General features: G+C 38.3%; 1 protein-coding gene across 1 annotated transcript in view; it reads right to left on the bottom strand.

Moving 5' to 3' along the window:
- Positions 1–5,268: 5,268 nt before the first annotated feature.
- The window catches only part of YTHDC2 (YTH domain containing 2), a 43,731-nt gene continuing 34,300 nt past the window's right edge, over positions 5,269–14,699 (bottom strand). The window contains exons 26-30 of the mRNA XM_039544971.1: positions 14,513–14,690; positions 11,860–12,063; positions 9,786–9,968; positions 6,956–7,063; positions 5,269–6,763 (exon numbers count right to left, since the gene is read on the bottom strand). Of these exons, the coding sequence (XP_039400905.1) occupies positions 6,983–7,063; positions 9,786–9,968; positions 11,860–12,063; positions 14,513–14,690 (646 nt within the window). The 3' untranslated portion in view covers positions 5,269–6,763; positions 6,956–6,982. The remainder of the gene's footprint in view (positions 6,764–6,955; positions 7,064–9,785; positions 9,969–11,859; positions 12,064–14,512; positions 14,691–14,699) is intronic.

The raw sequence follows: 14,699 nt of genomic DNA, 5'->3' as shown, positions 1-14,699 counted from the left end.
GTGTCAGTCTGCTTGTTAGTAAGCACCTTTATTTACCACTCAGATCAAAACCTCCTTTAGATTTGTCACCATGTCCATAGTTTGTAGGGGTATTCAGTCCAGGGGTTTGGCTACACTGAAATTAAATTCTGCTTCTATGGATTTCCCCTTCAGTTTCAACAGGATACTGTATTTTTCACAGTCAGCTTATGCTACTACGCAGTGCTACCATGCACTGTTAAAAGTCACCACATTTCAGCCCAGAGGTGACCTTTATTTCAGGCTTTGAAAGAAGAGTGAACTGTTTGCAGTGCAACATACAGATTTTGGCTCCCCATTTGTAATTTTAGTGTTCTATACCAACCTCAAAAACCCAGCACAGGAGAACCATTTTCCTCTCATTGCAATTGGTTACGGATTACCTGAAACAACTTACTCTAACAAAAAACCTGAAAGGAAAACACAAGCAGAGATTTTCACTCTCTACTTGAGACTTAACAATTTCACTTTCAATATCACAATTTCAAGAATTTATCTCCAAAATTAATCTCAATAACCTTATCTTACAGCAAAATTGTATCTCATGGCTATTTTCCAGGTCAAATTGTCAAGGACATTAATGAGCAAGTGCAATGGAAGGGAATTTTTACTTCCTTCTACTGTCAGCCTTCAACTGCATACCTTTGAGGGATTAACATCAGCCCCAAGGAGAAGAAGAAATTGTGCCATGTCACATTCTTCCCTGGCCTTAGTGAGCACTGCCTTTTAATAGAGCTCTTCCCAAATAAATATATGAGCTTGCATTTTAATTTGCATGGATGTTGTATCAGTCACGGGTATTCTTTATGAAAAGAATATTTCCTTTATAATGTGTAAACTCTTCCCAGTTCCCATAGTTCAGTTTTCCCAACCTGGACCATGAAGATTAGCTCACTAAGATTATCTGGATTCGGCTAAATTCTCAATGCAGGTCTTTCAAACATATTATAGTTTTTGTGGTAGTGTTCAAAAGACCCCCTATTAGATGGATGTCCCTTTGTGCAACCATAGCGTCTACCTATGAGCTTGTACCATGTCCTAAAGATTTCGCAATTTAAGGTAAGACAAGTGGAAAGAAGAGGGTAAAATAGGGGTGAAATAAGATTGACACAGGCTAATGTGCATATTTTATTGATTGACACTTTACAATTGTCTTGAAACATGAATTTCAAATTGAGATGACATTGACCTCCTTCGTGGCTACAAGATTTCAGTCTATTGCTTGTACAGGAGGTCTTACAGCCACTTCAAGCTGTTCTTTCCAGCATAGCTGACCCTCTACAGATTTTCAGGCCCATATATGCAGATAAAGTCCCTAAGGCTGTCAAGTATATGAAGGTCACATGACACTAAGGGCCAGCACACACTATACCAGTGTTATATTATACAGACTTCCAACTTGTATCATGCACTGGCCAGCGAGACCAACCCTGTCCCAAAGAACTGCTATTTGATAGTATTTGCGTTATACTACTCCAGTGTCCAACACAATTCAATGAGACCATATGGTGCACAGAAGGGAGGGAAGGGCAGTGATTTGAGATGGAAGGGGAGGAGTCAACTAAGCCAAAACAGTAGACAGCAGGTAGCGTGACCAGACAATAAGTGTGAAAAATTAGGACAGGGAGTGGGGGGTAGTGGGCATCTATATAGGAAGCAACCCTAAATATCAGGACTGTCCCTTTAAAATCAGGACATCTGGTCATCCTAGCAGCCGGTGAGTGGCCCATCTGCCACTAGTGAGGAGGGGAAACGGTGGAGGTGGTAGAGCAGCAATGAAGGAGAACCAGGAATGGACACAAACATAAAGGCAGAACTGTATTTGCCTTTTTACAATCTGTAATGGTGGTAGCCATGCAAATTCAGAAGTAAGTCCCTCACAGACATCCTAGCTGGATCAAATCCCCCTAACTGGTTCAAAAGGGCCACAATAAAAACTTGCTCACTGGATGAGGACCTCTGGTCTCAAACTCCACTGTCTCTGGCAAGGCCACTATATGCCCCTGGGTCTAAGTCTGCACCAGAACAGATCCTGGTCGACAGCCTCCAAACCAGGGTTCTGGCTACCACATGGGAAGAGGTTGGAGATAACCTCATCCTCAAGAAGAATCTCTCCTTCTCCCACCTCCAGTGGGCTAGACCCACAAAGGGGACTTAGACTTAATGTTGCAACACTTAATTTTTAGGTACCCTTCCACCAAGTGGAATCCTCAGCCCCAAGTTAGGCATGCAGGGTCCCTATATAATGCATGGGAAGAGTTAAGCACCCTAGATGCCATTCAAAGCAGCCAGCAAGCTGAGCAGGGGACTGCCTAAGTTAGCCAATAAAGAATGCCGAGGAGAGGAGCAGGGCATAAACCCCACCACCAAAGGGAGTTAGGTGCCTAACAGGAAGCACCTACCTCTACTTCAGATTTACCATGAACCCTCCTGGAGTTGGGCACTAAGCCAGATCAGTCCTTTCTTGCAAAACACTGAGGTGATGTTGCCCCTTTATATCCAATAGTTCAGTGGTTAGTGCACTCACCCAGCATGTAGGAGACACAGGCTCAAATCCACACACTGTCTGTTGTAGAGAATGTTCTTGAACCCAGGTTTCCCTTCTCCCAGGCGAGTGTCCTAACCACTGAGCTATAGGGTATTCTGGGGTGGGTCTCAATCTTTCTTGTTGAGGCTGTTTCACTTTGCATAAAATACTTAAATAAGCATTAGGCCAGAGAAAGAATGACTACAGACCAGCAGTTAGGACAATCTCCTAGGAAACCAAGGTTCCAGTCTCTACTCCAATTAATATTTAAATATTTTATACAAATTAGAACATCTGGGAGTAGGGAGACCTGGGCTGAAGCCCCTGCATCACATCAGTATCTGGAACAAGATGTGGTTCTTGCCCCACAAAGCAATGAAGATTACTTTGCATATCTTCCTGGATCTATTAAAAGGTTTAGTGATCAAAAACATCAGTACACAGACTCTGAAAAGCAGAATGCTCCCCACCAAAAATGCCTCTAGTGCTCATGTTTGAGCCAGTAGGATCTGAGGAGGTGGTTGATATACAGCTGACATGACCCCAAAGCAGTGGAATATACAAAAATGACCAGACAGATCACTTCCTGCTACTGTCCCATGTTGCAGAAGATTGTTTGCAGCAATTCAGTTACCTTAGATGTGGGGGTAAAGGGGGGAGGAATGTCCAGGCTGGCACTACATCAATGAACTCCCTAGGGTAACTTAAAATGGACAAATGTGCGGAGAACCATCAATAAGAGAATTTGGGTATAGGGGCATGGCACTTCCCACCAATAGGACAGTTCCACCAGTGGAACATTCTAATGCAGACAAGCCTTTAGGTCCCAAAGTAAGTCTTATGGAGGAGTCTAAGCAAAGGCCAGGCTAAAATTCAGGCCCCTGGTCTAAACATCAAGAATTGTTTGTGTGAATGTATTGGAAACTAATTTCCATCATGCAATTTAACATCCTATATTTAAATATTTGTGCTATCAAACTAGGTTACTTTGACTTGAAATAGTTATCTAATTTAGGTGAGAAAATGATTTCAAAGAGAAACTGCTGAGCTTCAGTTCATCTGCAAATTTGACACCATCAGCTCAGGATTAAACAAAGACTGTGAATGGCTAGCCAACTACAAAACCAGTTTCTCCTCTCTTGGTTTTCACACCTCAGCTGCTAGAAGAGGGCCTCATCCTCCCTGATTGAACTAACCTCGTTATCTCTAGCCTGCTTCTTGCTTACTTATATATACCTGCCCCTGGAAATTTCCACTACATGCATCTGACGAAGTGGGTATTCACCCACGAAAGCTCATGCTCCAAAACGTCTGTTAGTCTATAAGGTGCCACAAGACTCTTTGCTGCTTTTACAGATCCAGACTAACACGGCTACCCCTCTGATACTTGAGAAAATGACTGACAGTCGGGATTAATAAACCTTCCTCCTGTATTTTTATTTAGAAATACACAAATGCCTGCAAGTGACTTTGAACAGCAAAAGGAGAACACCACAAATCATGATGTTCAGTCTTCCAAAATTCCATCTCTCAATAACTTAGCTTCTTCAGTGGTAAAGACTGAAGACACTTGGATCTAGTAGAGGACTCTGCTGGAAGTTTTTGCCTGTATCAACTTGTATTGTTATTTATTGTAGAGGTATTTACCATCCTCTCCACAGACCATACCACAATTACTTTTGCTGCATGTCAAAAACCTTCAGGTTGAGCATTAACTAATCTCTAACTATTCACTATTACTTGATTTTTTTATATCTCATGTTAAAGTGGCCTCATAAACCATTGGGAAGCATTTTATTATTATTACTGATATACTGTAACACTGACCTTACAGGATGTATGAATTAGAGGTTTTAACTCCTTTGCATCCTCATGTCACAACAGCTATTGTAGTACCCATCAGGTTGCTCAAGACCCTCCCATACCTATACTCATAGCTTCTTTATGGCACAACCCCTATTTACCTATGATCTTGGTACTCAAGCCATTACTCATTTTTTATTTTGTCCTCCCTGAGGCTCGAGTTCAGTTTTCCCTCTGAGACACAAACAGTGAATGCCCGGAACTAATATCCGTAAAGAGAGACAACAAGAAAGGAAGCGGTCTTGCTACTTCCATGGAAAAATGAAAAAATGAAAAAAAAAATATTTATAAAAAATAATCCAGAAAACAATAAAAGAAAGACCACTGGACCAGTAAATTGTCTTCTCACTAGAGGCAGAATTTCTAGAATTTCTTCTTCTCACAAGATAAACAGAATTTAGCTTCCAGTGTCCTTTCTCTATCAGCACTGAATTACCCTGGTTTTGTAGGGATTAGCAGAGATGGCATGGTCAAACAAACAATGGAAAACTCATCCTGATATCCAAAGCTGGCTCCAAACTCCATTTGCAGCATTGTCCCATAAATTGAGATGAAAGATGTAGACAACTGCAGGAAGTGTGGTCATTCTGGAAATTACTACCCATTCCTGATTCAAAATATTTTACACTGTGCTTTAAAACAATCATAGTTCATAATTCACTTAACTTTTCCTACACTTAACTAAGAAGGATTCAATACATTTACTAAATTAGTTTTACTTTCTATATAATACACTGCATTTTTAAAATGTGTTTTTCTACTCACTGTACTATTTACATTGAATTTGGTCAAATATTATTTTTACTAAGATCATCTACTCCATATACACACGGACTAATGATTTGAAGACATCACAAAGCTAAAACTGAAACAACTTTATTCCAGAAATTCCTTATTTCTAATTTCAAAACACTAAACAGTTAAATGCATAATATGAAACTAAGGTCATCATTAGTAAAATTTTAAAAAGGAAAAACGTAATTACAATGATGTACAGTAGCATCTAATTGCAGGTGATCTCAAACCAAGTGTGTCAAATCTACACACAAAAAATTTAAGTTAAAGAATAAAAATCCATGTAGAAGTCAGTAGGCATCCAGAATATTTTAGCTGATGTAATGTATCAATGTTCCCACAGATAAAACAGAAGGATTTTCTTATATTCTCTTTTCCCTGCTGTTAAAGCCACTCATGATTTTTTTCTCTTGTGAGTGTTTTAAAGTATAGAACTCCAGTCCTTTCCAAAGTTTTAAGATTACATATCTTCTCTAAACAATAATGAGTGTTAAAAGGGAAAGTATGCTATCTATTCTACTTAAAGTTCAGTGAAAGATATCGCTGAACTGCTAGCCTTCCATCTTCCCCATCAAAGCAGTGCAGGAACTTCATGTATATCCTTAAAAGTCAAGTAACACAGTATGGGACCCTATGTACATGTACAACAATACAAAAGCATATGTGCAGGTCAGAAAAGAGAGCAATTAGAAGATTAGGTCTTCAACAAAAGATGCTACTTGCTAGAACCCAAGGTTTTTGCCTTTGTCTTCAGCCTTTGAAAAAGCTTATTGACTTTGCTTATTGCTGTACAGATGAGAAATAATAGCAATGAGGGAAGAATCCACTTTATGAAGAGGGAATTACGGGGTACACAGATTAAAAATATAGTGGGGACTGGAAACTTACTCTTGAACAACCTTCAGGCAAGGGAGAACCTTCCTTCTCTTTCCATTCATGCTGCAAATTTAAATGCAATTTGTCTTTAGCTAGGAGGTGCACCGTCTGCCCCATCAGTTGTCAGCATATATCCTGCTCTATCCCAATAATAAAAGTAGCCTTGAGCATCTACGTTGACAAATCTTCAACAACTACATCTAGAAAATACTGTTCTCAAGAATTAAACAATAAAATGTGAAATTCTAAGACTAATTAATATTACACTAGTTGCTCCCAAACCTTCTGCTGCATTGGGCAGTTCTGAAAGGAAAGGATCTATTTAATGCCTACTGTACTATTTAAAACCCACCAGCAACTTCATCCTGCTCCATTGTTGTAAACTTAATATTTAAAGTTTCAAAATTGTTCAGACATAAATTGCACACTGAACGTCACACAAATAAAACATACATCATTTTTCATTCAGTCAAAACCACAATAGCAAAATGCTGTTATCACACTTACTACTATGAGCTTACTGAAAACCTGCTCCGTTTTATTTTTATGATGCTAACTTTAGAGAAATGGTATCAATTCCAACAGCCCATTTCACTACATGGCTTTTCCCCTCTTCTATTTGTGTAGGTGCTGAGCAGTGCTGGTTCTAGTGGTTATAAAATGGATGTATCTCAGCGTCCAGAACTGTAAAATTAAAGGCGGAAAAAAGATTAAGAAAATTAAAATAATCTATCCTTTCTTCAACAAAATTAAGTAGCAGCTTTTTTCTCTGATAGTTACCATTAACTATGGTGAAAACACATAGTATAAAGACCAGGAAAAGTTTACTGATGATCTACCGCAAGAAAAATATGATTTTGCATGTCACTATAATACCTCAAGTGCGTTACTGTATATTGTCAATCAATCAGTTGTGTTTTTCTCTCCTAAAGGAATACGATCCCAAAGCTGTAGCAGCTGTTCTCCAACCTGTGGTTCCAATTCCTGCAGACCAGAAGAAAAAAAGCATTAAATGTGTCACTTAACTTAAGAGGCATGTTACAGGATGACCACAACACAAAGAAGCCAATTACAGAAATGGAAGTAAAGACAAAATTAGCAGTGTTTGGTTTTTGTTTTGTTTGAAAGAGCGAATCCCATTTGCTATTAAGACATACTAAGTACAATCAGATACAGGTGTTCAACAAATATATTACAGAAATCATTACGTTAGATACTCAAATACTATGGTGATAAGTGTGGTATAAGAACTTTTATAATACAATAGAAAAGTTGAGAATACAACCTAGCCTGGCTCAGCCAAAAAAGCAAAGGTAAAATGGTAAGGTGTCCATGTGGCTGTATTCTCAGAATTTTGAGATAAAACTGGATTCAGACTGTTTATATGTTTTCTCCATGACTTTTCCTAGAATAGTGGTCAGGGCTCTTTCCTGGTAGACCTGCTATAGAACTCTAACACTTTCACATAGCATTAGAGTATACAAAAAAACACCCTAAGCACAACTGAAAAAAAGAACACAGATGTAAAGAGTTAGAGTCTGTATGCTCCACTCCGTTCAAGAACAGTTCAGATGAATGGACAAGTGAGGCATAAGGAACTGGTTACAGTTCACTAATTTGTGCTACCAAGCTCCAGTGTGACTCAGGGTTGCACAGAAGCAACCCTAACTTAGGACATTGGCATAAGGATTCGTAGAGGATTGGGCACAGTAGAGCTCCATTCTGCCACACTCCTTCCCCTCCCATCCCATCCTGATGACATAATTCACCCTCAGAACTAGGGGATTGGGGGTAGCTGGGCACAGGAGGTAGCAAAGCTGCCTCCACAGGTTCTCTGTCAGTGGCGAGTTTCCCTGCACAGGGGAAATTCTCCACAAGTTATCTCAAGTCCATGTCGCACTTATGGACACAAAAACATCTTTGGGCTGAGAAAGTTCAGCATCTCTCAAACCCGTGTACTGCCTGTATTGCTATGTGGACCCTAGAAGCATCCCATATGTGCTGTAAAAACCTGAGCATAAAGTGATTTGACTTTGCATCAAATGTGACAGACTTGCAAAGATCTGGCTTTCCTTCAATTGCTCATTATATTCAAAAGCAGCATTGCCTGCTATTTGGCCACGTTGTCAGGATGGACAAAAACACCCCAGCACACTATGCTCTCAAATCCTCCATCAACTCGTGAAGGGGTGCATGCCTTGATACTGCCCATGGGACCATCCCAGATATTCATGGGTTCACAGGATTGAGCCAGATCTGGGAACTTCACTACATGATGCCTGGGGCAACACCATCAACTACTGTCACTCTGGCTGGTGCAATGGTCCCCAGCAAACTACATGTTTGATAACTCTAGTCACTTGTGGCCTCAGTCTGGAGAATTGGGGCCAGAGAGAATCAAACCCCACCCACCAACTATCTCTCAAGATAGTGATACAGTCTCCTAAAACTATACAAAAAACTCAAGGTCTCAGCTTTGAATTTTCTTTGGGTGAGAGGGACTTTAACCATCATTGATGACAAATCTCAGTATGGCTGGAAATGTATCTCAAGTTGTGGTCCTCTTAAACACTGTGAAAAGCAAGTTAGTTTCCAATAAACTGAGGTTCTCTTGGACATGGGAAAACCGACTGTGTTGTTTTAAAATTAAACTAAAAGCTGGCTGGCTTTTACGAGCCTATTTACTCTGTATAAAAACAAACAACCCCAATTCAGAACAAGCTTCAACCAAGCAGCACATAAAGGCAAGGCAAAACAGTGCAGGAGAAGGAGTAATTCCAGAGGATTTCCGACTACCATCTTAGCAATAGAATGTGGATGAGTAACACAACCACTCTCTCTTTAGGACAGCTGAGCTGCTAGAGCATAAGGACCTAATTTTTTTTTTTAAATAAATTGCCATGTAGATACCACAACTGGCACAAGTTTACAGGCTTTCAGAGGGCAGCATTAGATGACAATTTTAATGTACTATATATCTGGATAAAATCACAGCTAGTCAATTTCTAACAAAATCAGATGTGCTAAAAATCCTCTCCAAGTCCATTCCCTCAGTTCATGAAGTAATCAAACTACGTGCCATTTCCTTTCTGACATTATCATTGTTTAAAATATTACAGTCAAGCATGTAGCAGAAAGTGTTCCAAAGACCTATATTTTATGATTTCCTTCCCTTTCATAAATACTCAGTAAAAAGTACATTTATATTCCCATTTCATGCAAGACGATACCCTGACTTGATTGCTTTAGAGACATTTCTTTTAACAAAAAAAAACAGAGGCTTTAGAGCATGTATAATTCATTGTGAAATGGTGTTCTCTACAGTTTTTAAATACATGGGTTAAACACATTGGGAATGATAAATTAGTATTGCTTCTGCAATACCACGTATTCTGCTCTATATTGAAGATTTCAAACTTCTTTTGAAGAGAGGCTCCTCCTTCTTACCTAGCAAACCTTACAGCCAAGCCTTTAGTAAGTTACTGGTAACACAATCCAGTGTGCCAATAACCTAATTGAAGTTTACCAGATAGGAAAGGTAAGAGTGGGCAAAAGTTTAAAAATCATAGAAGAAAAAAAACATGCATTATTATATAAAATGGAGAGTAATGAAACCACAAAAACCACCCTAGCAATATCCTTTTAAATACAGAATATATTCAACACTGAGCAGTGTAAACATATTTCAAATGAGAATAAATGCTACCTGGCCATCTCTGCTTATTTGTACTTTCTTATTATCATTCCAAGGGTTGAGTAAGTGGTGTGCAAACTGAAAGGGAAGACTTTCTTTCCGGATCCACTCCACCTTAAACACTCCTCCCAAGCCTGTAGAGCCCCAGTCTTGACTTTTCTCACGTCCTATCTCTGAAGACATTCTAGCAAAACCCTGTGGGAAAATATAAAATAAAAAGGGAAACAACATATATTTAACTGAAAGATGAAGCTAATCAGATTGTATATAATCAAATAATAGCCTTCCATCTTGGAATAAAATATTCATTTGTATTTACATTGACATTCTTGGATTAAAGGTACAAAGTACTTCACTCAAACATCAATCCTTCACCTCACCCCCATGAGGCACACAAATATATTTTACTCCTTTTCCAGATGAGGGAAAAAAAAAAAAAAAAAAAAAAAGAAGAGGTATAGAACAGTTAAGTAGAGGAATCAATCAAATTTTTCCATATGCAATTCATGTCCCTTGGTGCATATGAGTGGGATTTTTTGATCAGAATCGTCGATTTGTATACTGGGGTATTAGAATTTTCATATTTAATGAAGCTGAACAACTCAACATACTTAAACACCTCATCCAGCACTATTTTTCTTTCCTTATTCAAAGACAGAAATAATCAACAAGATGTATAGTTACGTGGAAAGTATTTAATGATCTTCAAATATATATATTAAAAAAAATCTAGTTACAAAAATCTGTTCCATGTACTGGAATGTAATTAGGCCAAAACATGCAAAACAGCAAATTTAAGATTAGAAGGAATATCTGTTCAGCAGAAACTAGTTTTTGTAATCCATCTTGAAAATTTCAATGGTGACAACTGAAACTAATTGCAACTTCGCATCATTTTTTTCACCTAAATGTAATATATTAAACAGGGAGTCTAACACTGATGCAGTATTCCCCCCCCCCCCACACACACACACCAAGGTCTTGATAATTTAAACAAGAAAAATACTGACTACAATTATCTTGTATATTGAAATGCAAACAAAGTTAAAAGTATAGTAAAGCAATAAAGTACATGACAATAATATTTTAATTTTCCAGTCGATTTATATTTATATCTAGAACATCTGATCGCTGAACTAAAAAAAAAAAAAAATCAGTTGTCAACGTGCAAGTGACCACGACCTAATTACACTTGTAATTTACAAACAAAACACAGTCTCGCCCAAGAAGCTCAATCTATATAGTTTATCCAAGAGAAGATTAAAATGTTACTTGATCATGGTCCACAAATACCTGCATACAGAGATTTCTGACCACAAGAGGCTCTAATCTAGCAAAGACATAACAAGATCCAATAGCTAGAAGGTGAAGCTAGACAACTTCAGACTAGAAATAAGGCACAAGCTTTTAAGATCCATGTTAATTAATTACTGGAACAACTAGAGATGTGGTGGATTCGCCATCACGTGAAGTCTTTAAAACACGTTTGGATGTATTTTAGGAAGACAGGTTCTAGCTCAATCAGAAGTTGTAGGCTTCATGCAGAAGTTACTGGATGAAATTATATGGCCTGTGTTATGTCGGAGACCAGACTAGATGATCATAATGGTCCTACCTTCTGGCCTCAAGAGCTATGTATCTAGGACAAATATTTGGTGGGAGCTGTCTGTGTATTGGCATCTCTCCCAGTCTAGGGAGCCCCATGACTGTTAGAGGAAGTTGCCATAATAAGATCACAAATGTACATTATTACGTATATTTTTAGCAGTCAGAGAAAGAAAAGAATGAGGATACACTTAATTATTTCCCCCCCCTTGGTTTTTAATTCAAGAGAACTCATGGAGGACATAAACATTATTCTAAGACTGAACTGCATCCAGAGCTACTTGGCTTTTCAGTGACTTTCCTGTGTTAGTTAGGGGAGACCCCAGAGGGATATGAAATGCTCTTTCTCCATCACTACTTTTTAAAACAGTTGTAAAGATTTAAAATCATAAGCAAAACTCCCATTCTATGCGTGGTAATTTGTTGCACTGCTATGAGACCACCAGACTGACCTAATTTTAAATGCTAATTTAAGACTCACCTGAAAATGTCCTGATCCTTGAACTGAAAATATCAAGTAAACCATGCTGCTTTCCCAAAAGGCTCTATTTAGTTTTCTCTCATTACTTGGAGTTGTAGACCAGATACCTTTTTGTTGAGAAATATCAAGGTTTCTCAAGTTGCTGCTCTTCATAATGAAGTACCGAATTGGCATATTTGGTCTGGGTGAAGGAGACTTGGATCCCTGCAAAAGCGAAGCAAATTGTGTTTCTAGTATTTGAACAAAGCAAAAATCCCTTGCTTAGTCATCTTTTCACTAAGTTCTAGAAGAACTATAGCCTTGCAGAAAGGCTTACACCACCAGTGAAAACAGGATAGGTTTGTTTCCCATCATGTAAAAATCAAGGAGGCCACCAAGCACAATGAGTAATACCTGTAACTCCTTCATCCACAGACTCTGCTCCAGTTGACAGCCTCCAAAGCAGAAATTTCAAGTGTTAATTCATTAACTTTCCATTTTAACAAGCAAGTGACAAGAAACGCCAACTGAAACTAGCTATCTGACTAATGACAACTGAAGGACAGATGTTGGTACAAGTCTGCAGACAGGCACTGCCATGTAAGAACTTCCCATTTTTGAGGATGAATTGCCACCAACACAGAGTATGAGAAATGTGTAACATTATCCAAAACAACAAGGAGAAGAAGAAAATGGTAATAGCTGAACATCCCCATCTGAGATGGGCAAATTAATTTTTGGCATATCTTCCAAAGCTATTAACTTAGGGAACAATATAACTAGGAGAACAGTTCATAGAAGGATAGCCCTAAGCACTCTACAGCAATTAGAAGTTGACAGCCCTTTTGGTAAAGCAGATGATCAGACAGGCTACAGTCTATGATAGGATTGAGGTAAATTATTAATGTCCTTCTCACATCCAGGAAATGAAAAATTTTTCCCCCTCTGTATTTTAGTGTTAGGACAACAAAAAAAACCACCTCCCAGAAATCAAGAGTCAAAGAATTAAATAAAGGAATCAATTAAATCTGTTAGAGACAGAAGAAGTGTTGAGGGTGGGTAGACAGATTGCTTTAAAAAAGGAACAAACAGAGCAGATCCAGACATAGCAGCCTCCTGCACTAACCTACTTATTGAAATGCAAGAAGCAGACTGGATCAGTATCTATGGAAATACTGTGAGAAAGGGGAAGAGAGATGGTGATTGAAGGCATACTCCCTACGTATGTGAGGGGAACTGAACTCAACCAGTCCACTGAAATATTTCTTCTTATGGAGTGCACATAGCTATCACAGTGAAGCTACAAGACATAATGCAAGTGCCACAAAATTCAAATGAGAATCAGAGTGTGGCCCTGATGCACACTATTAAAGGAAGTGGTGAGGAACAGACTCTCAAACAAAAGCCACAATAGCAGGAGAGGTCCAGGTGCTAAATCTCAGTCTATTAAGAAATTTCACACCAACTTTATTGGCAATCATGGCAATCTGATAACTTTTCTATATTTTTAGAAAAAGTATGAAAAAATATTTTCACCTGACAAACAAAAGGTTTGAGTGGACTTATGAAATAGTGGCTAAATTCTGATTTACGAAAATTTTTGTAATTAAGAAATTTGCATTTTTCAGATACATTAAACAGATAACCAAAGAATACAGTGTAATTGTAGGTGGAAAGCCCTATCTCCTAGAACAGTAAGCCACAAAAAAGGGAGACGAACATGAAGGAAGACAAAATGGAAGAGACCCAAAGAAAAGGGAAGAATGAGTAAGAGGTATTCAATGTAGCAAAAGAAAATTTCAGTTAAGATGTACAGTTGTACAATTGCTGATCAATTTACAATCCAAAAATGTTAATGCTCAGCTGTGAATTAGAATGCAAGATTAGTCCTTATGAAAATGGTAGTTGAAGTCTCCTAATGTATTATATGGCTTTCAAATTGTGGCAAGCACTGTATTAGTCTGGGGATATTATACCCATCATCCCAATTTGAGAGATTAGACACAGCTTTCTAGCTCCCTGCCCATCTATGTATGCTTGGTACCTAAATGTAATCTCAGAATCAGACAATTTACTATCAAGGCAGATTATGGATTCATGTTGGTATACCTGCATACTAAGGCTGTACCAAAATTTTCCCATTAAAAGGGACCTTTTTACATTAGAGAGATGAAAAGGCCTATTAGGTCATGCTACTAATTAATTTGATAATCTGATTGCTAAATAATTAAGCACATGGCATTTATGATTTTTGTACATTATTCTAAAACCATTAGGATAAAGCAAGGTGAATTTAATTCAGTAGTAATGTATACATGTAAATAAGGAAGATACATATTCTTGCACACATATGTAGCAACATGCTCTGTATGCTGCATGTCAAAAACTTTCCAATTTGCTCTAATTCATCACTCTATGAAGAATTCCTCTGATAATAAATTTTGTTGTTTCAAACTATAGTACTAAGGGTATTATTGTAGAGTGTAAGCTCTTTGGGGTATGAACTCCTTTACATTTATATAGCACTTTATACATTGGGACCAGGATCCTTGATTAGGGTCCACAGGTACCCTTGTAATATAAATAATAGGCTGCTCCTTTTACCTCTGAAGAACGTCAGCAAGATTACATCAGATACTATAGTTTAACACTTACGAATAAGATGATACTTTACCTTTCCAGATGATGGAGGAGAAGGACTGGCACACGGGCTGGGATAGCTACTACTGTCTGTGGATTTCACAGATGACTGATCTGACCTGTCATCTGAACTTCGTTTAGAATGCAAGATACCTCTTTCTTTGTATTTCTGTGGTGGGTGAAATGCTGGAGATGTAGATTTCATTAGGACTCTGAGGGAG

Source organism: Mauremys reevesii, linkage group 6, assembly GCF_016161935.1.
Source record: "Mauremys reevesii isolate NIE-2019 linkage group 6, ASM1616193v1, whole genome shotgun sequence".
NCBI classification, from domain to species: Eukaryota; Metazoa; Chordata; order Testudines; family Geoemydidae; genus Mauremys; species Mauremys reevesii.
The sequence above is the reverse complement of the archived record's forward strand: the minus strand, read 5'-3'. Positions and strand labels throughout refer to the sequence as shown.